Here is a 25200-nt window from a genome sequence, read left to right on the forward strand (position 1 = left end):
TTTGGGCTGTAATTATCGGTTGGACCGGGAAAAGCATTTGGAGTATTACAGACTGCCAAAAGTTATAACAAATTCAAGGAGAAGAAAGCAAAAACTGTCTGAGGAACAAAAGGTGTTTGTGGTTGGCCAGTTTGTGGTTCTCATGTTTGTTCTTAACATTTCCGGTCAGGTAGGTGAAATATTAGGCTAATGTCTTAATAAATACCGCTCGTACGGATCTTTACCACCTATTAACTGTAGTTTGTCAAAATATTGCACCCTCTCCTGCTTACTAAGTCTTCTCTATATGATTTAACAGCTTCCACACGTTCTTCCGTGGTTTAGACAGCATAAATCAGCAGAACAACACATTCAGTAGTAGTAACTGTACAATCCATGGTGTTGTTTACATCCGGGTAACTGACCAAATTGTGACATAAGTGCAAAGCCTCTGTAAGTTAGTTTAAAGCAGCTTGCCCCGTCTGATGCCATCAGAAACTTGTTACTGTTTAATGCGTTAGAGATGTGGTAATTTCCTCAACGAACTTACATTTCACAGGTATATTCTCTGAAATATTCGATTTTCCTGTCAGGAGTCGATGAGCAGTATGCGCCAAACAGATGGGGTGCAGTCGAATAGAAACGCACTAATTCTGACTAAAATATACATTTTTCTAAAATAACTGTAGTTGGACAATGAATGTGCCATATGTAGAATGTAGAATAAAAACCTACAAGTAAGTGTATTTTTGTGAAAGCAGAAACTGTAAAGTGAATTAGTCTGTACTTCTGATTTTATTCATTTTCATTTTTAGTTAGTGAATTTAACTTCTGCTTTAAAAGCATTTTTTTTTTGTATTTACATACAAATAATGTATAGCAATGTGATTTTAACCCTTTTTTTGCACATAATAATAGCAAAGCCTACACAGTTACAATCACTGTTTTCACAGCTTTTAATATTTTATTTTATTGTGAAATGAAAGTTGAACCTGTGTCACCCACATTAGCACCCCAACTCGGATAGCGCTAGGCCACAGCTCTGACTTGGAAATACATATAAACCTTGTGCCTTACTGCTACAGTATTTACAACACCAACATGAAGACGATTAGTGGAGAACTGAGAAGCATACTGCATTTCTCTCTTTCCATCTTTCTCTCTCTCTCTCTCTCTCTCTCTCTCCTGCCTACTCGGTCTTTTTCCATATTAGGCCTGGACGCGCTCCAACGGAATGCTCTGTTTTTACTACAATCAGTCTGAGAAGAGCGCTTTGACTGCATTTTGTGTGCACATTAAGGATGAGAATGTTATTGATAAACATGGCTGATGAATGGCTTCATTATGGCAGATGAACTGAGCATCTTTGATCTGACAGAGGCCGATGGCAGGGCGTCTGTGATAGCATGAGGGAAAACGGTGACCACTGGAGTGTCCGGAAAAAGCCAGGCCTACCAGCTCTGCTGCTCTCGCTTTGTCAGCCGCACACACACACAGCTGTATTTATGCAGTAATTGAATCATTTTGTTATTGCGGAGCTCAGGGAAATGTGTTTTTATTCCTGTCCGTTGCTCGGATACCATCTTTATTATGTCTTAAACAGAGAATGTGACTTTTTTTCGTTTGCGCAAATCTTTTTCCAAGTAGAGACAGAGAGGGAGAGACAGAGACAGAAAGAGAGCGGGAATGAAGGAGGGAGGGAGCAGTCCAAAAGATGACAAAATAGGGGTGTTGCGGTCACACACACCCACACAAAGTGTTGCTATGGTCACCCCGCGTGTCACAAGCATGTGTCCCGGGGCTGAGCTTCTCCCAGACAGTTTCCCAAAATTACGCGGTCGGGAAAATTGAAGATTGATTCCGACGCTGAAGAATTAGAAGATTTTCCAAGACTCATCATTAGCAATAAAAATAACTGTCGGCTTTTAAAACTACTATTTTAGTAAAACCATATGTAGCGATCAATTAAATAACCCGCTGTTTTCATACTTTGCTCTGATTCACCTTTCACCTTGTGTAGAACGCCATGTGCCAAAGGAAAGAAAATGCCAGTGAGCCTTGAATTTCTGTAACACTGCAATTTACCCAGAATGCCCTCTGAGCATTAACAGCAGACGTTCTCCCCCCACCCTTCCTGCACTGTTGCACTGCTGTTGCCAAAAGCACTTTCTTTCTACTGACTGGCTGAGAAGTGGATCGTCTAGGATCTGGGTAATGGATTCAACTTTGACATTCTTTCAGAGCCAACGTAACAAAACAAGGAAGAGTAGGCATGCTTTTGTTTGGGACACATTCAGAATCAGACATTCTGGGTATTATATTGGCCTTCTTTCCGTCTGTGCTATTTATTTTAAATGGACAGATCACTCTCATATCTTTTAAACCTTCTATGACTTTCTTCTGAGGAACATATTAGATGTTTAGTAAAATGTCCAAGCTGCTCTTTTGATAAAAATGTTTTCAAATAATGGCTTTCAAGTAAGATTTACATTGAAATGTACTTACATTTGACTGTGATTCCTGTACTCCAAAGAAAATGTTTTTTGTTGATTGATTGACTGCCATTTGTAATTGCTTTAAAGGGACATTTCACCCAAAAATGACATTTCTGTCATTAATTACTCACCCTCACGTCATTCCAAGTCCGTAAGACCTTCGTTCATCTTCAGAACACAAAGTACAATATTTTTTTATGAAATCCGAGAGCTTTCTGACCTTGCATAGACAGCAACGCAACTGACACCTTCAAGGCCCAGAAAGGTTGTAAGCACATCATTAACCCATTTAATCCCAAATTTATCTCAGACAGTAAAAATATCAAAATGCTGTGTCATTAGTAACCCCTTGAAATAATAATTATTTTTGAATTTTTTATGGAAAAGTGGAATATTATGGAAAATTCTTATATATCTCAGCCCAGTTATTAACCCATTTTAAACTATTTCATTACATTCTATTTCGTCACATTCTTATACAACACTGAATAAGTATACTAAGATAAAAAAACTAAAACAGTTATTATCCCAGCGGTCACTATTGTTTCCATCAACATGTTTACTCCTTATATGTCCAAACTCAACAAAACCAAATAATTGTGAATTCATATATTAATACTAGACACCATAAAGATAATGTGTACCAAAAATCTTTGTCATATCTTTATGTTAACATACTTTACTAGCCTTACAGAGCTTTGACGCAGCCATCATCATCTCATAGTGCAAACAGACCTTTTATTTTTTCCATATTTGCAGAAAATGCACTAAAACACCAGTCAGTAATATTATTTAGAGCTTTATAAATGATAACGTTCTTCAGCGTCACTATTGTGACCGGTTAGTCCATGTGACATCAGTGGTTCAACCGTAATGTTATAAAGCTACGTCATGTCAGAAGAAAAAAAAAAGTACTGTCGTAGTTTCATAAAATTAAGGTTGAACCACTGATGTCACATGGACCATTATAACAATGTTCTTACTACTTTTCTGGGCCTTGAACGTCTCAGTTGCATTGCTGTCTATGCATGATCCAAAAGCTCTTGGATTTCATCAAAAATATCTTCACTTGTGTTCCGAAGAAGAACGAAAATTCTTACAGGTTTGGAATTTCATGAGGGTGATTAATTAATGACAAAAATGCTTTATTTTGTGGTGAACTATGCGTTTGGGGTGAACTATTAGTCCACAATGTCAACATGCAGCTGAAGAAAAAAATGCTAAAATAAAAACAGTGCCATGTGCTTTGAAGAATATACAATTTAACCTGGACAAGTTACATCTCAATAGTCCTTTGTGTGTCTTCCTTTCTAAACACTACTGGATACATCTGAGAGCTTATCAAAGGCACAGAACACTGCAGTAGGTTATTCCTCTGTGCCCAGCGGGCTGATGGGAGATGAGGTTCTGAATGCTGAGTGGATCAAAGTGGATGTTCTGTGACTCACACTGCATCTTTCTTTTCCTCCCTCACTCTCTCTTTTCTGCACAACCGCTGAGTCAGCCCTCAGCCATGCAGCATCATAATGGAGGGAGGGGGATGCTGGGTAACCAACCTCTCTCAGGAGGAAAGGTAGTGTGTGGACAATGTGCTGCAGTGGTATTTAGGTTACGCTGTTTGCTCTTTCTATTTAATGTGACATTTTTATTTCAAGAGCAAAAATTAATTAAAATGTGACATAGCAAAATGCTATAAACAGCAACACACGGTGCAGTAGCCAGAGATGCCAGTTTGCATTTGCGCGACAGTTATGATAAACAAATACTAATTGAAATGAAATGAAATTCAAGAGCACGTCCTGTATGAACAACCAACAAGTCAACATATAGTATTACACACCAATTAGACATACAGTTTTAACAAAATCAATTAAACTAAAGCCTTAAAATCTAAAAACAGGCTACTATAAAATGGAAATAAGTCTATTGGCAAGACTTTAGGTTTATTAGCTGTTATAGGGAAATAACAAGAATAACAACATGTAGTAAACGGTAAAACTGTTTGCACTACAAACTAGTGTGTTCATAATTAAGATAATAAATTAAAAATATATGAATAGACACACCAATTTGCAGTATCAAGCAGCAAAACGAGCTGTTTTGTAGAAATAAAAATAGCTAGACGTGGATAAGAATGAAAGCCAGACATTTACAAATTACAAATGGCGAAAATGAAATATTATCATAAATAACTAAATAAAACTCATGTACCCAAATGCTTCCCTTAATTTACATTTATGAAGAGTTCAACTACTGAAAACAAAAGAGCTTTTGATAACGTGGGGCAAAAAGACGGTGGGAAATTTCATTTCATAAGCACAAAGGACAAAGAGAAAAAACAAGAATGTATCTCTTCATACGCTAAAACATACTCTAAAAGATGCATGTGACTTCCTATCATTGAATAAAGTCATAGGGTTCATGTTCCCATGACAGCTAAAAGCACCTGTTCCATTAGCATCTGAAATGCCATGAACCTCTCATTGATGATACAAGAGAGGTTTTGTTTCCTTTAGGGTTTGAAACAAAGACGGAAGAGGATAATTATGCACGGTTCAATCTATGCGACAATTAGTGCCTCACAACCACTAGATCTTCAAGTCTTTGTGATTCCCAGAGTTGGTTCCTCATGTGTCTGCTAGAACTAAGAGGAGTGGGGGGAAGGCAGAATGAGAGCCTTCAATCAAAAACATTGTTGAAACATGGGAAAATGTCATCTCTTATAGTAAAAGTGTCTAGTGGTGTCTTTACTATGTAGTAAGCAACCTGACAAGCTTCAAACAACCTCCAGTGCACTGACTTGAGCAGAGATTGATGCTCACGAAACACGAAAGTATAACTGTGCGTGCAAAGAATTCACCCGTATGGTATTTTCCACTCAGCAGTTGCTTGGCTCATTTGCAGAAGGGGTTGCCAGTTGTAAAAATGTCCCCAAGTTTCCTGGTTTCTAAATGACTGAGGACAAAAGAAATGAAGCTCTGGGAGGTGTTAGACACCTCGCACCTTACCCACGCAATACACAAACTACAAACTTTCTGTGATGCTGTGCAAAGGTCAATTATTTTCCCTGAAATTAGAGAGAAATCTCTTTGTATTTTTCCTTATTTGGCCTTATTTATAATACATGCACAGAACGAATTTCTATGTAGGTTAAATCATTCATAAAACCATTGCTCCATTTGATTTACGTAAAAAGATTTTACAGATTATTTACACAGTTCAGCTTGTGCTTCATGCATGAGGCACAATGTAGTTTCCACCTCTTCTTCTCTAATTCAGTTAAAAGGATAGTTCGCCTCAAAATGAAAATTCTGTCATTAATTACTCACCCTCGTTTTTTTCCAAACCCGTAAGACCTTCTTTCATCTTCGGAACACAAATTAAAAAGAGCTTTTTGACCATGCATAGACAGCAATGTTGTGGTACTCTCGTGAATGTGCGTCGATTGACACGCAAGAGAAGAAACTGTTGAATAAAATCGTTATTTTAGTTTTCTTTGCGTGCAAAAAGTATTCTCATAGCTTCATAAAATTAAAGTTGAACCACTGATGTCACATGGACTATTTTAACAATGTCCTTACTACCTTTCTGGGCCTTGAACGTGTCAGTTGCGCTACTGTCTATGCAGGGTCACAAAGCTCTCTGACTTCATCAAAAATATCTTAACTTGTGTTCCGGAGATTAAAGAAGATCTTACAGGTTTGAAATGACATGAGGGTGAGTAATTAATCACAGAATTTTTACTTCTGGGTAAATTATCCCTTTAACATAAAGGCAAAACTGACCCTTTGTACCTTCCTAACGCACATTCATGATTTTATTGTGAATGATTCATCGGTCCATGCTCTTTCACCAAACTGACTTCCTTTTTGCACTGAAATCACTTTGTTGACCAGCAGACTAATAGATACTTAGAAACTGATCCATTCTGGTATGTAACATCCAATCAATTCCCATCGGATAAAATCAAGTTCTGCAATGCATTTCTTCTCATTAAATACCCTGTTTCACTCAGAAATACATGTGATATTACAAAATGGGTTGCAAATGACAAATAACACTGAGTTTACATGGAGAAAACACAGGGAGATCGTTAGTTTATTTTTTTTTTTTGAATACGTATGTTTCAACTTTTTACTGGGAGAAAGATATATACCCATTTCACATCTATTACACAATCTGTTGCTTAGCAGAAAGCATGTGGCTAGCTTTTCCGTGTTTGAAATATTACATAAATCATAATTTGCAGTGCTTTTAGCTTTTGTAATGAAACGCAGGCCTATTTCCAAGCGAAATAGAACATTAGTGGAATAAAAACTAGGATGAGACTTAATTTTATCCACTGGATTTGACTGGATCATGACAAGTGGCCTATGATATTATTAGCTACAATTTTTCACCACTCATGCAGCCTTGATTATGCCATCTGTAAAAGTCATTTCAGAGGCAGAGAAAAATGATCATGAATATTATAAAAACAAACACTTTTTCCTCAGAATAACACCAAGTGATGAATTATGCACAATAAGACACAATTATAGTGAACTAGGGTGCATTTGATCGATGACTTGGTCATCAATCACTATTGTTGAAACGCTGTTGTTAAATATCCCCTTTAAACAAATATGCCAGCAGTTATTAATAATCTACTTTGTCTTCCTGTCCACTGCAATTTGGTGGAAAAAGTTCATTCCCCTCGCTCCACCCATTCACACATTTAGAGAAAGGGACAGCTGCAGCTTCATCGTCTTAGCATACGCGCTGACCGCAGAACCGCAAATACAAACAGCCCAGTGACTCCAAGCCCAAACACTCCCTAACAAACACACAGGCCACAGTCTGTTCTTACGCTGTTTGATCATTAGGGACTGGGGCATAACCGTGCTCCTGGGAAGCAGCTGTGCCTTCACAGAATTGATTTGCGCAGTTGAATCACAAAGCCACACAAAGCTCTTGTCTGAGTGTCAATCAATGCAACTTGCACTCCACCACTTTCACTCTCTGTGTCGTTCTCTTTTTTTTATGATCAGTTTTATGATCCAGTCCAGCATTATTTTGAACGGCTGTCGATATATTATTTACAACCCATTTGACTTCTGTTAACATATTTCAAAGCAAAACAGGATATTCAATGCGTAAAAATGTAGGGCAGGACTTGGTTTTATCCACAAGGAATTTTTGAGGAAATAATTTCAACCTCAAGACCATTTCAGTGTATACCAAAGGCATCAAAACTATTGCTATGTGGATTATTTAATGTCAAATCAACCAAATTTCACAAACTTCCCCAGCTCAAATATTTGATTTTGTTCAGATTTTTTTCTAAAGAATGACAAAATCCAAAATATTAGATGTCTTTATGAATATTTATTAAGGAATCCACTATGTTGTAGAGGAGGGTCAACATGACTATTTTTACCTGAGCTTCAAAGCCAAAATTCAAGAGGGAAAATTACTTTTTAGAAAACGCAGCATCCTATTACTTTATTTTTACACAGAGATTGATAGGTCTATTAGTAAAACCTGTTGACTTTAGCAATCTTTGTTGTATTATATGCCAATAGCAGATTAAAATTCAAGAATTATTAAAAAAGGCATTTTAACCCACCTGTAATTTGGCTCTATATCCAATGTGAAAATTATACAAAATAGTGAATTACTTAGTAAATATACAGCACATCCATGACATTTAATATCTGGCTTTCTATGTCATTCATGCATTTTGTTTACAAGGAGAAATATTTAAATATATACAATAATATTAAAAATAGCCGGTGACCTCTTGTTGAATTGACATGGAATATCTTATTTGCTATTATGGGTCCAATCATTTATATAGTACCATTTACAAAAATTAAATCCAACAATATCAGAAAACAAACATCAAACATCATACACAATAGTATCATAAAACAATGCTCAAAATACAAGAAAATATTTCAAAAGTAATACTTTTAATAAAACTTTTAAGTAATAAAATATTGCAAAAAATAATAATTTTACAGTATATTTAGGCAAAAGTCTGCATGACTTGAGTGACATCTGTCAAAAAGGAGAATTTTTTAAGTAATTACATTTTAAAGAAAGATTACAAAAAACATTTTTCATCAGAATCGCATGCACTGATTAAGTCCGCAAAATTTAGAAAACTGTATTACGAAACCAAATAGGATCCATTTAGATTTCACATCGACTTTAAGGTTTGGGGGTTTATTAAACGTGTTTTACAGCATCGCTCTCCAGGAGCCCCATTAGCCAAGTGTCTCAGACAGTTTGAGTGGCGATTCCAGCATCGAGAGTTTTCCAGACTCGTAAGGGTAAATTAGAGCAGCAAGCTGTCTGGAAAATGCAATGCACCCACTCCACTTGAGCTATGACCTTTGCATGCCAGAACAATAGGCATCCATTATAGAGGATTAGAGAGGATCGCTGGGTCACCCGAACTACAAACCCAATCTTTGCATGAATCTGAATGTCTCTCGCTCTCTTTCTCTCTCCCTCAGCAGACAGGCCCCAGCTGACCGCAGAGACAAGCTTAAGCTTGGCTCATGCCTTCATTCGCTCTCAATAGCCAGTTTACAAAGGTCACGACCCCAGGATCTTCTAGTCAGACACACGAGAAACCATCAACCTGCATTTGACTTGACAAATCTACTACCAACTGTCTAGTGCATCTGGTGTTTTAGATCAAACTGATTAGATTGCTAAGAAACTGCGCAGTTTTCTGGGTTTAGCTTAACGAATGTATTGTGTTGCACTTGTCTGCGTTAATTCACTAGTGGCTAATTCACTAAAGGATTTATGCAAATCAGTTAAGGCTGCCAAAATCTGTAACATCGCTGCACCACTGTGATCCAGATACCTGAATCAGCTCTTTAAAATGCCGTAAGTATGATCGTCTACACCAGCCATCTGGATAAATGCCCAGTTATAACACTCTTCTCCCTCAGTTGATCATCATTTGATGAATAACAGCTGCCATGATCAATAGAAACATGTCTTTAAAGTGAAATTGTGTTTCTGTTTTCCACAAGAGGCAATAGAAAGACACTGAATGCATCATTTACATACTTTTAATCAGTTACCTTCAATTACTTTTAAGTGACACACCTTCAAGGCATACATTTTCCCTGGGAATCAAACTCAGGGCCTTGGCACTATAAGTGGCAAATTTGAATTAAGCAAACAGGATGCAGTAATGGATAATGCATTTGAATATATATATATATATATAACTTTGAACAATGGCTTGACAGTGGTCTGATAGTTTACCTTTCTGGGCCTTGAACATGGTAGTTGTGTTGTTGTTTACGCAAGGTCAGAAAGCTCTCGGATTACATCAAAAATATCTTAATTTGTGTTCTGAAGATGAACGAAGATCGTAGGGGTTTGGAACAACATATCATTAATGATTAAAGACAGGATTTTCATTTTTTGATGAACTATTCCTTTAAAATAGATTGTGGGTGATTAGTGAATTAGATGCAGGTTTTTACACTAAATTACTGCATACAAAAATAAAACAGAGATGTAGTGAAATATAATGAAAGGTGTTTCTAAAAAAACACAGAGCCTGGGACAAATATTTTTATGGGTGAACCCCTTGTCCGCAAGACCAAATCCATAGAGGACCTCAGATTACCCGAACACCACATGTGACAGGTCCCGGGACAATGCCCACAGCTGAACCGAGAAGAGGTCGGTTGTGGATCCTACCATGTGACGTCTGCAAACAATGACACAGTTACCTCAGGTAACCTCAGATTATTATCCCTCCTGCCCTCACACGCGCGTGTACACACAATGAGCACACCAGTGCACTTAGGCCTCTATATCTCTATAAACAGCCAAGCCACACCTCTCAGTTCAAGTGCATTACTACTGAGCTGGATGCACACCTGGTAAAGCAACTGTTACAGTTAAATACAGCCAATCACAGAGCTTCAGTCGGAAGCGCTTATATGTTTTCAATCAGGCTGATTGCAGTGATCTTGGAAAGCCGTGCCATACTCAGTGACTGCCTTGCAACCTTAATCCCACAGTTTTAATACAAAAGAGAGTGAGTGTGTTTGGACACTATAATCCAGCTGTTTTGCTCATTTGATCATCACATACATTAATTTAGGTACAGAAAGCTTTCATCGCTTCGGTAATGTTGACAATGGCTAGTGTGCATTATAAAAACACAGGACTTTTTGAATTTAAGGATCAGGGTAAATTTAACTTATTTTGTCTTCTGGGAAATGTAAGAACCTTCTGTAGCTTCTGAAGGGCAGTACTAAATTAAAAAAACATGATATTTAATATACACCCCCAGCTCTTAATGCATTGTTTTTCCTTCTGGAGCATCAGTGAGCGTTTGAACCTTTTGTAATAGTTGCATATGAGTCCCTCAGTTGTCCTTAGTGTGAAAAGATGGATCTCAAAATCATAAACTCGTTGGAAAGGGTTCAAATACAGACAAATGCTGAAAAACCAAAGAATTTGTGGGACCTAAAGAATTTTTCTGAAGAACAACAGTTTAACTGTTCAGGACAAACAAGGGACTCATGAACAACTATCACTAAATTAAAAAAAAAAAAAAAAAAAAAAAAAACACAGCTGTGATCATTCAGGTAACAACACAGTATTAAGAATTCAGTGCATGTAAACAGGGTCATTTTCATAAATTCAACTATTATTTTCTCTTGTGGACTATGTGTAAATATCTTTAAATGTAAAATCTTATTCAGTTTAGTACTAAATAAAAAAACATAACATGCATTTTATATGATCCCTCTTATTTTGGTAAATATATATTGCTTTGTTTGTTTTTTATGCAAGTTTCCAACATAGTACTTTGCAAAATCATTAAAATGAAAAAAAAAAAATAATACTATTTCTCCATTATATATTACATATGTTTTAAATTCTGAATAAATTCTGTTCAACTGATTGTTTTAATAATGTTAAAGGTATCTTAGATTTGAGTTTCCATTCTACAAGTCATCTCTTGGATTCAGAAAGAAAGAAAAAAAGCACAGTATTTCCATCCAGTAAAAAAAAAAAAAAAAAAAAAAAAAAAAAAAAAGTTGTTGCGGTCGAGGTGATTTTATCATTTTCCATACTAATATTGCTAGTCGAGCTGAGTTATTCTGAAAAAGATTAGACAGTTGTACAGCATGTGCAATGCAACCTCAAATAAGATCAAATATTCACCTTTCATATAACAGCCAGATCTAAAGGCAAACATGCTGATTTTACATTTTCCAACCATAAAACAACAGAACAACAGAAAAACAAGACCTCAGCATATACAAGCATATTAATTATGGATGAATATAAGACAAGCAAATATGATCACATGTAGATAAGAGAAACTCAAATGCTTAAGAGCAGGACCTTTCACAGCAATACTAAAGCCTTTTAAAATGTAAAAAGAATGTTTGTTTGCTAATTTACCCATTAACCATTTGCTATACCTCTAATAAGTCAATAAAAGTTGTGTGTGTTTGGATATTAAAACTGAATTTAAAAGAAACTACCCACAAAGATGGAAAAGCAGAGCATTTACAAGTGTGACATATGGTTCCCAGAGGGAATACACGTGGTATTCTTTTGCCCTTTTCCAAAACTTTCAATAAACATTAAGAAGTACACACCATGGATAAATCTATGTGTCTCCCCTCATCACCAAATGAACATTTTAGCAGTGTTCACAGTTTTTTTAATCACCCTATTGCGTAATTAAATAAATTATTTAACAACACAGGCACTTTGCAATGCCAGACATCCTTCCATTTGCCCATGCAAGAATAATATCTCTTACATTTTTACCACTTTGTGAGTACATTTTACTGAATAAATCATTTTTAATGAAAGATTCCAGCCTGGTCCTATTGTTTATATGTAGGTATTAGTATGTAACATTTAGAAGCACAAAACATATATTTTTGCTGATGCTGAAACACACAATTTAGATGTATTTTAATGTTTAAAACGTACAAATTGCTGTTTTTTTTAGCTAAAAAACTTAAATATTTACGTATCTTTTATATGATTAAGATATTTGTATCAATGCATTTGTATCATTTTATCAATAAGCAATTTAGATTTTTAGACCCATTAACCCACAACCAAACCTAAGCCTACCCATTTTATAGCGTATGTAAAAGGATCTAAAATCTAACTGACCGACATATGCAGGGAAATCACCATTTTAGTAATATTATAGCATTAAAAAAATATTTTTAGTTGCCCCAATAGCCTTGTGGTTAGTGCGCCGACATATAGCACAGCTGTGTTTGTGGCGACCCAAGTTTGAATCCCATCTTGAGGTCCTTTGTCGATCCCGTTCCCCTCCTTTTGCCCAGCACATTCCTGTCATCTCTCTACTGTCCTGTCCATTAAAGGCCCAAAAAAGCCCCCCAAAAAATAATATATTAATTTTTTAGTCGCTAATCCCACTCCTCCCTCTAAACCTAAAGATAACTATTTCTGTACAGTATAAGAATAACATGACAGAGAGATAAGTGCAATCACAATCATTTATTTATTGCAAAAATATCAGTATCAAAAAGCAGTATCAAAAGTAATCTAAATGACGATGTGTTGCAGTCGTAGTCCTCTCTGGTGGAATACAATAGTTTTGTGTGAGGTGCAGACAGGGTTGCCAGGTTGAGACAACAAAACGCGTTCCAGGATGTAAAATAAATTTTTTTTTGGTGGGGTTCCTCTGGTAAAATTAGCATTCTAGGGGCTAAATATTACATTATTAGGGTCGCTTCAACCCACGGACATTTACAAAAACAACCCGTAGCAATAGTATGAAAGTAGCCCAATTCTCTAGGAAAAACACAGACTTGGCAACACTGGGTGCAGAGCAGAATTTAAGTTGTTAATCACTGAAAATGTTATCCAGATTATTATCCCGATCCACGTGGTGAAGGTGTGCATTTCTCGTTCAAACACACCTCCCCAAAACACGCCATGTTGCAATCTATGACGATGCAGGCGAGAGCCAATGAGCGTTAGATTTTCCTGCTGTAAAGGTTCTTGAAGTGGCAACATTTGAATTTTTAACAAGCGCATCAGCTTAGCGTGGGTATTAATGAAGCTCGCTAAATAAAGGCTTGGATTTGGTTCTGTTCCTCGCAGTTGTTTAGTTTTAAGGGTCGCCAATATATTTGTATTGTACGTTTAAATGCAAAAATGTATTTGTATGTTCAGATGTTGTAAATACATCAGTGTTGTACGTTTTAGTCTCTGTAAAAATGCAATTAAAAAAGTATGTTTTGTAGAACCACATTTTATATAAAATACGAATTATCATGATATCTCGTTGGAGTTTCTGTAAAAGCTTGTCTAAAAAAAAAAAAAAAACAGTAAAGAAGCGGAGCTTAGTGAAGGTTCATCTGCCCAAATGGGATGCAACCCATGGTCACTAACAATGGAAAAAGCCACTAACGTAAAGGGAAACAGGTGATTTGACTTTACTAAATCAGAGTAATTAATTAGGAAATGATGACAGAGGCTGGGATGAGGCCTTCAGTCGGTCTGCAGGGTCTTGGACGCCGGCTGACCAAAACAGAGCAGGACTCGTTGTCTGTCTCTCTGTGGGTTTAATTACATTAGCCCTGTAATTGAATTTAGCTGAGGCTTCGGCTCGCTCTCTGACAGCACGGTTCTAATCCTGGAGAATCCTGGGAAAATGAACTGGGTCTTCCCTCATCTAGAATCTAGAAATCTTTTGGTCTCAGTGTGCCATGGGAGCACATCAGATCTGAATATCCCAAATCAAATTAAATCTACTTCCAAGCAGCATGAATAATTTATCAGCTCAAAAAGGGGCAGTTACAGATCATTTCAATTATTTAACAGCGAGAACTGAATTTCAGGCTACAGTTAACTCTAATTTAGCCTAGTTGGCTTCTCCGGTTGGGGTGAATGGGTTAAACGTGTGTTTTTACTCATGTCCTCACAGAGAAAATCTGTTAAAGACTTGATTCGTCTGATAGACAACAGGCTCAAACAGGCATTCAGTCAGACTCTAAGACCATTAATTGTTCGTGTATTGACTATCTCTTCTAATTAATCCAGATTCCTGGATGCCGTCGGCTAAAATCCATCTTCGCTCTCACTTTGCCTTCTTGCAAAAGAGGCCTAAAGCATCACTGAAAATAGACGCTCTCACTCACAAAGAAATATGACGGCTTCAGCTCTCTCCAGTTTGCATAAGAAGTGCTATTAGCCAGTTCAGCAGTTACACCAAATAAAAAAACGTCTTTTGTAAAGCCCCTATTCACCGCCATCAGTCACAATACAGTCCAATCTTTTTTTTCCCACTTTAAAAGCTCCACAAATGGACAAAATCTTGGATAATTTGCTTGAAAAAGGCAGCTTGACCTGGTTATGCCATTACATCACTACAGACAACTTCATGGTAGTTGAACACAATGTTCTGATTACATTTTACAGGGTACATTTACAAACGGCTATTTTGAGAAAATGGCTGTGACATTATTTAGCAATTTAGAAAATAATAAAGATTAACATGTAATTTCTGTAAAGACTAAAATGGACCAATAGGCAAAGTGGTCAAAAGTAAATCTACATGCGTTTCACTAACATTCCACACTAAAAAAACATTGAACCAAATCAATATTTCACATCTAGTTCAATGTGATATTTGACAGATACCAGTACTACGCAGATGAATTCTGAAAAAGGTTACCTCCGAAAGAGGTGAGGTGTCCTCAACGCTACTGATTTTGAGACTCATCAGTTGTCTGTCAAAAGCAAGGCGAGAATCATTTCTGAGAGAAGCGGAAACCTTTTGACCTGGGCTCTGAGAGTTCATGAACTCTTGAAGTCAATGTTTCCCCCCCGCCCCCCCCAGCAACAAAGAGTAAGAGGAAGCCAAAACCTGCCTGACCCTTTTCTAACCTTGCACCACTAAAAAACAAAAAAAAAAACCCAAAAAGGTTGAATGAAGGTAAAGTGCTTTCTCTCTCCTACTCTCTGTACGCCTCTCTCGCTCATGCTCGCTTTCCTTTTCCCTCACTCTCCTCACGGTTACATTCAATTACATAACCAGCTAGCCTGCTAATCTCCATAATCCAAGTCATGCCACAACAGGGCCCCGTACAGAGCTTAAGAACAAAGCCTGCACTAAAAACCCTCTCATCTTCCTCTGTGAGAGCCGAGGAGTGGTGAACAATGCTTTTTAGAAGCTGTATTAAATGTCATTTCCACACTCAGACCACGCAAAAGTCTTCTTTCACAGATGACACGTGTTGCAAATGAGGCCCTTTCTGATTTCTCCTTAAATTTGTCTCACAGCTTGAAGACCACATAAAATCAAACTTAGTGGATTTTAGTCCATGTTTAGTTTTGTTATGATGCTCTCTAAATAAGAATGTCTTTCCAAATTCTTTTTGCAAACTAACTTAATAAAATAACATTTATTTATTTTTCTTTAAATAATTAGGTTTATTTAAATAATGTTTACCACATGAATAATTATCTACATAAATTTAGAAAAAAAGGCCCTGCCCAAACTTTGTTTCATTAGGAAATACTTTGTCAACACAGGAAAGATAATTGCAACTTTAAACTTTCACAGTTTTCAAAATCAAAGGTCTGATGAATCATTCACTTTTTCATTCAGAAATTCTTTACCCAAACACTGTCATGCCAAAAACACTCAAGTACACAATATTCTTCAGAAGCAGAAGACAATTCCTAAAACAACCCAGCAGGCACCGGACGTCAATGTAACGTTACACAATCTAAAAACAACAAAATATCAACATCAGCTGATGACGGTATTTGACACGTTGACAATTTACGTTGAACTGATATTGAATTTTGGTCACCCGACCTCGCAATCGGAATTTAACCAAAAATCAACATCTTATGATGTTGTGTGCCTGCTGGGAACTGTCAAAATCAACAAAAACTAAACTCTACTGTGAATACTGTTGGCTCTGTAACAATTTGTTTACATTCCTTTTTTGTAAGTCACTTTGGATTAAATTGGCTGCTAAATGCATAAATGTAAATGAAATGTAAATTTCACACACGCATCTCTTCAAGAAATTCAGCTACGGCAGTCTACAAAAGCAACGGCACATAACCCATTATTAAAAGCAAATGAATTAAGCATTTTCACCAAACTGGCACGTTGCTCAGAGTACGATCTGCAAAAAAGTCACTGCCCCACTTTTGCCATGCAGCAAGCCAGAGTCATATTAGGTCATAGCCAAGTGTTGACGTGTCCTCTTGCTTTCCCAGCACTGCTCTGTTTGGCTTCGATCCTAATTCATAGAGATATCTGTCTAGGCCTGTAGTATGCAAACACACACACCCACACACACACACCCACACATATACATATATATATATCCGAGGCCTATAGCTAGTCTCCACTTTCAGTTTTGACACCTTTGAGTCTTGTTTATCTGCGATAAGTGTGAGGCAGGAATGAAACGCACATGCAGAGAAACACCTCAAACTGAGAAAAAGGTCAAAGAGCACGTCAGCATGGACTTCAACATCTGCCACAAGACAAAGCAGAGTTGAACGGATGTACTATGTTCAGTATCTCTCACGGAGGCGGCAAGATTAACTACCAGTGATCAAAAAGATAACAGTCAAAGTCGGGACGATAAGGTATTACCAGTTTTGACCAATCACTATGCTTGTATGGCTGCACTAGGACAACATACTAAATATTCACATATATTTACAAAAAATGTTTGGGAGAAAAAATATTTTTCAAGCCAAATGTGAATCAGCCAACAAAAGGCTTCCTGATAAAGGAGAAAAAAACTCATTTGAAAATAGATCACTGAAAATATTGAAAACACAAAAAATATTGAAGCTTTTTAGCTATCAAGCCCTAATCATCTGTCAGAAGTTGCCAATCCTCCTGCACACTACTAATACAAAAGCTTTCTTTCTCTTTTGTCCTTCCTCGAAATGATCCCATGCAGCTACATTCTTTTCTCCAACGCAGCCCTCAAATTGTGATGAAGTGTTGCTCTGGTGCGTTTTAAGGCAGCTCCTGCCCTTTATCAAAATAACAAATTGATGTCACTGCATCCCAAAGTGCAAGAGCGGGAAATAATTTACCTATGATTTGACTTTAATATTTCTTTGTTGGAGAAGCACAAGGATTTTAACTCATATCTGGGCTGCGTGCCTAGAACATGATTTTGCGTCCAGAGAGAGTGATAGAGAGACAGAGTTTCCAATGTTGCCAATGCCACAAAGTCCAGCGGGCTATTCACACAGCTTTCCCCACCTATCCGTCTCTCTTTGTCTTCTTTCTGGACACCAGGAGCTTTCCTCAGCGATGACAGCTATTCATGCATTTATACGGTGTAATTCACCACATACATGTCCAAAAAAGCTCTTTCAAGAATCACAAACAGATTTGCATGTTTTGTCACTCAGACTCAACGTGAAACGTTATCTCACGAGATCAGAACTGAGGAGTTTTAGAAGCTTCCAGCGATGAGATAAAGACGACGGCGGTTTAACACTAGAGTGTAATTGAGAATGCAAGAATGCCACAGGTTTCATTCTATTTGAAGTTCCTGCAAAACAAAATTAAATTCATCGCCACAGGTCATTATTCAATCGCATGTCAGCGAAAACAATGAACAATGCATCAGAACCCCAGCGGCATACCTTACAGGTTCTGTTCGCGCGGCTTTCTTAGTATATCAGGATCTAGATCGTCCTTTTTCTCCACGAAGGTGTTTTAACCTGCAGCTCGGAGTGAGTGGGCGGACGCATGAATCAGAGCTGTCAATAAAGAGACTGAGCGAGCGTGCACGTGCAGTGATAAACATTCTCATTATTGTCTTGGCTGAGAACCTGAAAGCCCATCAGGGAGGATACATCAACTCCCTGTAAAATAACACAACAGATTCTGTCATCTCCCACCCCCTCAGCCCACCACACACACTTATTAATTAACGACAGCTATATGCTCAATCTGTGAGGATAGCATCGCTCTATCTGATTTTAGACATCTCAGAGCTGGGAAAGAACGTGATCTAAAAGCCCAGCTCTACTCCAGGCCACAGGGATCTTAGTCTTTGCATTCAATGCACAAAAAAGCAAGTTGCTTATCTTGCAGTATTGGAGAGTCTCCATTACACCACAAGATCTGTGGCATCTTCCTCCAGCTGCGGTCCAGACGCACACACTTATACAGAGTGAAAGCTTGCTCAACGACCCTTTCAAACCATTTGCAACACAGAAGATCCTCTTGATGGATTATGGTTCATGAGGAATGCGTCTAGTGACATGCGTCTTTGTGCTTCCATTTAACATGCGGGTAAAGTTGTGGAACATGAGGAGCTGAGGAATTATATTCTGTAATATTTACTCCCATTTCTCAAGACTTACAATACAAACTGTGTACGTGTGGGAAAATGAAAGAAAAACATTTCTTTAACGCTACTTAAGTTAATGATGCTCAATAATGGCCCGACTATTAAAAACATTAGTCTGGATATATATTTCTGCACCAGAAAATGCAGACAAACATGCATTTGTCCTACAATAACCCTGTCATGTCACCTATAGGGAAGCTAAAACAAAGGCACAAAGCTCTCAGTGGCATTCAATCAAAAACAGCAAGTCTATCCCATTCACAATTTATTTGCCTGCATCGTCACAAATGAGGGAATCGTATCGCGTAGTGTTCCAGCAGCAGCTCTGGAGAGCAGCGGAGAGGTGTAAATCAGGCACAGCGAGCTGCCTGCAGAACTCGTGCAAGCAGGCAAGGAAGAGTCGGCCAAAAAAATCCCCCGCATCTGTTCAGGCTCAATCGCAGAATAGGTTAAAGCACAATCTTCCATCAAAAAAATGCAATAATGCAATAAATCTAGCTATCTACTTAACTATCTAAAATAAAACTGCATATACATATAATACTTAAAAATATATATATGTGACCCTGGACAACAAAACCAGTCATAAGGGTCAGTTTTTTGAAATTGAGATTTACACATCATCTGAAAGCGAAATAAGCTTTTGTTAGGATAGGACAATATTTGGCCGAGATACAACTATTTGAAAATCTGGAATCTGAGGGTGAAAAAAAAAAAAATCTAAATATTGAGAAAATCACATTTAAAGTTCTTAGCAATGGATACTACTAATCAAAAATTAAGTTTTGATATATTTATGGAAGGAAATTTACTAAATATCTTCAATATCTTCACACATTCTTTACTTGATATCCTAATAATTTTTTGCATAAAAGAATAATTTTGACCCATACAATGCATTTTTGGCTTTTGCTACATATGTACCCGTGCTACTTATGGCTGGTTTTGTGGTCCACTGTCACATATATTCATTTGTACAATGCATTTGAAAATATTTGTTCTTTGGATCAGAACAAGCTACTCTGCAGAGCATATGATTTTAATCTACATTACAAAAACAACACACAACGCAGTATTTCTTACATTCGCATAGTAATAGGCACAACCAAAGAATGTAATCAAGTGTCAGGCTTGTGGCGAAAATCAAATCCGGGTAACAAATGTGTGACTGGAAAAGCACCGCCACAGTAGTGGAGAAGCAGAGGTAGATTTAGAGATCTTTTAAATAAACAGCCCGCTGCACCCTGCCACGCCAGCACTGCTCTTCTTGATCGCCTTCCAGTTGGAAACATTTCTTAAAGCCTTCCCAGCAGAGCCGTCTCTGCCAAGAGCGGAGGTTCTTCTGAAAATGACCTACTACTGTGACTCCAAACCTTGGGGCAGAAGACGAAAACTCTCTCCCTGCTGGAGACAAAGCAGCGGACCTGCCAGGTTCTAAGTCCGTAATATACAGAAAATAAAAAATATAGATCTGCAAAGGTCTGTTCTTGTCAGGTAACAGCATTCTGAACAGACTCGTACTATGAATTATACGATCTCTTTTAACGCAGAGGTACTTGCGGAGCGGAATAAGCCGTATTTTGTCTTTGCACGGTTGATTAATCTATTCTGGGGATTTGAGCTGTTTTTTGTAAGGCTCATTTCAAAAACGAGACTCCAGAGGGTGATTCAGCCACTCGTTGGACCACATCTCATCTAGAAAACAACAAAAATAAACTTCTTTTCTGCTGTAATACACTGGCATGGATAAGAGAGAGAGCGAAGCTGTGGGCTCAGGTGGAATTCAAACACATCTTCATAAAGTAAATATTTAGGGTTGCTCACCATTCTCGCAGAGGAACCTGGGTGTGATATGAAACGCAGCCAACCTTCCACAGACATCTCCAGCCCTGGCCACATGAAGTCCTCTACTCATGCCAAGAGCTCGGGCCTTTATAACTGAGGCTACTCTTTGTGCCCGACTCCCCTCCTCTCCTCTCCCCTCCCCTTAAAAAAATCTCCTCGATGTCCTCTAATGAATATCAGCCACTAGGATCAACACATGAAAGCTAATGCTCCACTTAAGATTCTGACCCTTTTTTCCAAAACGCTCCCTGACACGAATAAGCAGACGAAAGTTTAAAAAACTGCAGGCCGGATGGCGAGCGAGGAAGAGCGGGTGATCAAAACAGCTTAATTAATCTGTTAAACGGGCACATTGGGAGCTGCCGAGCTGGGACGCGACCATGACTGTGCCACTCAGGGCTGTCAGACGAAAGTGGGGCATGCCAAGCGAAAGAGCAAACACTCTCTCCTGACAAAAAAAAAAAAAAAAAAAAAAAACCCTCGGGCGAGCTGGCGCACGCACACACACGCTGGCCGAGAGAGGACCGGTGGATTTACACCGCGGGGGTGTTCTGGGCCGTTTGAGAGCCCAGTAGCGGCACTTCAAACGCAAAGTGCCCGACCATGGAGAGGGGTGGAGAACATTTCAGTGCTCATTACATCAGGACCTAGTTAGACTGGCTTGCCATGCACAAAGATGAGCAAAACTTACATACTGTGCACTATGACTGTGCAGGAGAACAAAACATGTATATATCCAAGCCCAACTGAGAGAAAAGGTCTGAAATATTTTGCATGGAAATATGAAAACTAAAATGCTCTCGTAAAAAACAACCAACGCAGACCAGGTCTCATTATCAGCACAATTTCAAATGTTATAGTACTTTGTCGGTCAGCGCAGTCGAGCGAGAGTCTCTCAGAAAGGCTCGACGCTTGGATCGGCCGTCCTCTCCTTTTCCGGGGGGGACTAATTGCGGCTCTAACGGAATGAATCGATGAGGAATGGGGGCAGGACAGCATGTTGCCAGCTCAGGGGAATAGAGCCTCTCAGATCTCCCACTGATACTACTCTACACTGCTGGCAAATATGCTTCAAACTGGGTTTGTCCAAACTGAATACATTTGATCAGTGAATATCTGGATTACAAAAAACGTATAAATAAAATGAGTTTGGTACATTTGCAAAATAATTTCCAATAAAGCATTTAGCAATGAAATAGTTGTGCGTAGCTTTTCATTTATATTTAAGTGCAATGCCGTGCACATTATATATAGAATTTAGAATCAGAAAACTAAAACAACTAAAAAATAAAAACCAAACGTCAAAAGTGCACGTCAAAAAAATGATATTTTTCCACCAGCTCTAAAGTTTGAGACGGCTGCTGCTCAATGCAGACAGAACTGTTATAATGACAGCATACGGAACAGGCTCGGAGCTGAAAAACTGTTTTGTGAAGCGCCTGCGAAGCTCCGAGCGAAAGGCCCCTCCAGCTGCCAGCGGGACTGCGGTGGAGTCTGGCACACGCCTCATGCGTCCCTCTCGCTCTCTCTCTCTCTCACAGCCCAACACACTCACTCAGAAAACGGCCAGAACCTCTGTGCATGCTGCGCGCTCTCCCTCGAACGCTGCAGGCTGCTACATTACATTATCCTATCAGCAACAACAGTGAGCCCAAAGAGGCAGTGGACATGCCGAGCGGTTACAGAGAAAACCAAAGGCCTCCACATTGCTGGCTCACAGTACGGCTTACACAACCCAGATCTGTAATGTAGCGGAGATTATTCCATTTTTAAATATTTATGGCAACCTGTAGATCAACATGCTATTTTTAAACAAGTTTTATGATTTTACATTTTTCAACTAAAACTGCATTTGATAAAGTTACACAACTCTACAAGTGGACTATGGCTGCTTCATGTTTACACAGTATATTATGAGTTTACTGAAACAAGCGTCTGTTGTAAAGAACCAAAAAACACAGTGAGCACTGAAACATAGCCCCATCTAATTTATTTAATAATAAATTCAAGCGCTGGAGGGTGAGGCGTGTATTTGTACTGTTGCCTGTTTGAACACATTCACTTAGAGCTGAAAAGTACAATACATATTTGTGGGACTTAAAAGCCCAAATCCCAAAGGTTTTCCAGGCAGTTATTCAAATAAAGTTTGATATAAACTACGCACTTAATTATACCACAAGATAAACTGTCAACAAAAAGTTTGACCTTTACAAAAACAGCTGCTATTTACATATTTTAAGTGTCAGATTGACAGGTATAATGGATTGTCATTATGTCTGTCAGTAAGTATGGGCGTTTTTCCGAATCAAGCATATGGAACAAGTTTCTTACCGAGCAGAGAACAAAAACTTTTTCTCCTCACAAAATCTCTTTTATCATCTACAGTTGCTAACTTGCAACAACTTTTAAGTTGTATTTTTATATTCAAATTATTATTATTAATATTATGTAAGATTCTAAGCTAAAAAGTGGATGTTGGTTAATCAGACGAGTGGCCTTACTGAAACGATCTGAAATTTAAAACAAACTAAAGCGAAATTATTTCCTTTTGCGGTAACTTTTTCATCAAAGCCAAGGTCAAAGCAATCATCAGCCATCCTAGTGACTCATGTCAATATACACCAAGGCAATTTGAGACAGTAAAGTGACCTTAAAAACCCTCTGTGCCCGCCTCAATTCAGACTGCTGACAAAAATACTATCACATTTACTTAAAGCCTAGGCATTATTACAGTGCACAAAATGCTAAAATATTTTCTAACTGACTCAGCTATCAAGCAATACGGGATTCAAATGAATTTTGATAAATTACAAGCAAAAGGCAGATGTCTGGCAAGTCAATGTTATTCTTTCCAGAATGCTCTTTATCTCTTTTTAGGTGACTGGCAGTCTAAAATTTCACAGATTAAAAAAATATATATATATATTTCAGTAATCAACTTTTTGCTAAATCCTATTAGTGGAAAACTTAAAAAGTGCACAAGTAAAAAGCTGAAAGCACAGTAATGAAGTTGGGTTTGTATAGATATCATTCTAAATTTCTCTCAAAGTATTGGAATTTTATATACTTTGTAATCAATAAAACCGTGGAAGGTTTAACAGCCTTGACACAGAATATAAACATTACTAATGCATTTCTCATGACGCTACGCATGAATTGAACTGTATGTGCACATACAGGCCAAACTTACACATTTGTTATCCACTTCACAAAAGTAAAGTCTATAATATGAAATAATAAAAGTTTTATTTTCTTAATTATCTCCATGTAACTTTCTCTTCTTGTTTATGATTAAAACTGAAGCAGATGACTACTCAAATGTCTACTCCACTGCACACAAACTCCATCTTAAATACAACGATAAACAACGACTCATATTACCTCGTCAAATTGATTTTCGACTTTGTGTTTACATTGTAAAGGTCAATATTAGAAATAAATAACAACCCAATGAACTAATGAACACTTGAGGATCCAGCTTAGGGTGATATGAATGGATGTTAAATAGGCTAAGAGAAGCAGAGTTCTCTCAGCCCGCCCTTTATGAACTGAAATCTCGTCGCGGATCAGGAGCAATTCGTTCAGAAAGACACAAATAAGCACTTTACCTGAGTTAGACAGAGAGGAGAATACATCATGTTGAAAGGGGAGCGCGTCACTTGAAATGTGGCAAAACACCGACAAGTTAGTGGATCATTTTTCACAGTTAATCATGGTAAGCCTCATCATGATTAACACTTCCACCGCCGCCACTTCTGACTTCCACTTCGAGTCCGTTAAATCAAGAGACGCCCGGCAAAAGAGAACGCGCAAATTGTGTACACGTTTGAAACCAAACTTTGCAGGCAGGAAAACGCGTGGGGTGCTGCAATCTGTTCCATTTAGGAAATGGTGGGAGAAAGAATCAAAGAAAGAGAAAATGAAAAAGAGGGAGGAATGAAATGACGTTATGAAAATAGCCCATCCCAAAGAAAGTACTTGAAGGAGCAAGAGAGGCTAACTCTGCTTTCCACTGTCCGGGGGCATCCGTTAAGTCCGCGAAATTGACAAAAAAAGTTATTCGCCTCGGTTTCTGAAGCTCATATGATGCGAAACAAAGTGGCGAACGACTTTCTCCCGTGTTCGCCAGTGCGCGCGCACCGCTCTTCCCTCCGCGCTGATACAGTTCGGACGCAGAAACGTTCTGCGCGCTTCACCCGCGCGTATTCCAAACAATTTTACTGCAACACGCACTGCTAAAGTAGCGATTAGAGCCAGGCTAGCGCGGACATTGCGTCACAGAGAGCGCACATGCATGCGTCCATTCATGATAAAGTGTTCGAGGCTTATCGCTTCATGTAAATTAAGTGGATTAAAAAAAATAATAATAATCAGCCCGCGTAAAGCACCTTTATAACTGTACACACATTTTCTCTTCTGTTGCATATTTTGATGACCAGGGGGGTTATAAAATCACTGCAAGAAAATAACGAACTTCGGTAACCATAATTAGT

The 25200-nt window shown here is 38.1% G+C and overlaps 1 protein-coding gene across 1 annotated transcript in view; it reads right to left on the reverse strand.

The window, feature by feature from the left end:
* nfic (nuclear factor I/C) overlaps window positions 1-24934 on the reverse strand; it is a 121563-nt gene extending 96629 nt beyond the window's left edge. Inside the window, 1 exon segment of the mRNA XM_051117666.1 lies at window positions 24316-24934. Within this exon segment, the coding sequence (XP_050973623.1) occupies window positions 24316-24345 (30 nt within the window). The 5' untranslated portion in view covers window positions 24346-24934.
* Window positions 24935-25200: the final 266 nt, after the last annotated feature.

The sequence above is a fragment of the Labeo rohita genome, chromosome 8, assembly GCF_022985175.1.
Source record: "Labeo rohita strain BAU-BD-2019 chromosome 8, IGBB_LRoh.1.0, whole genome shotgun sequence".
Classification (NCBI taxonomy): domain Eukaryota; kingdom Metazoa; phylum Chordata; class Actinopteri; order Cypriniformes; family Cyprinidae; genus Labeo; species Labeo rohita.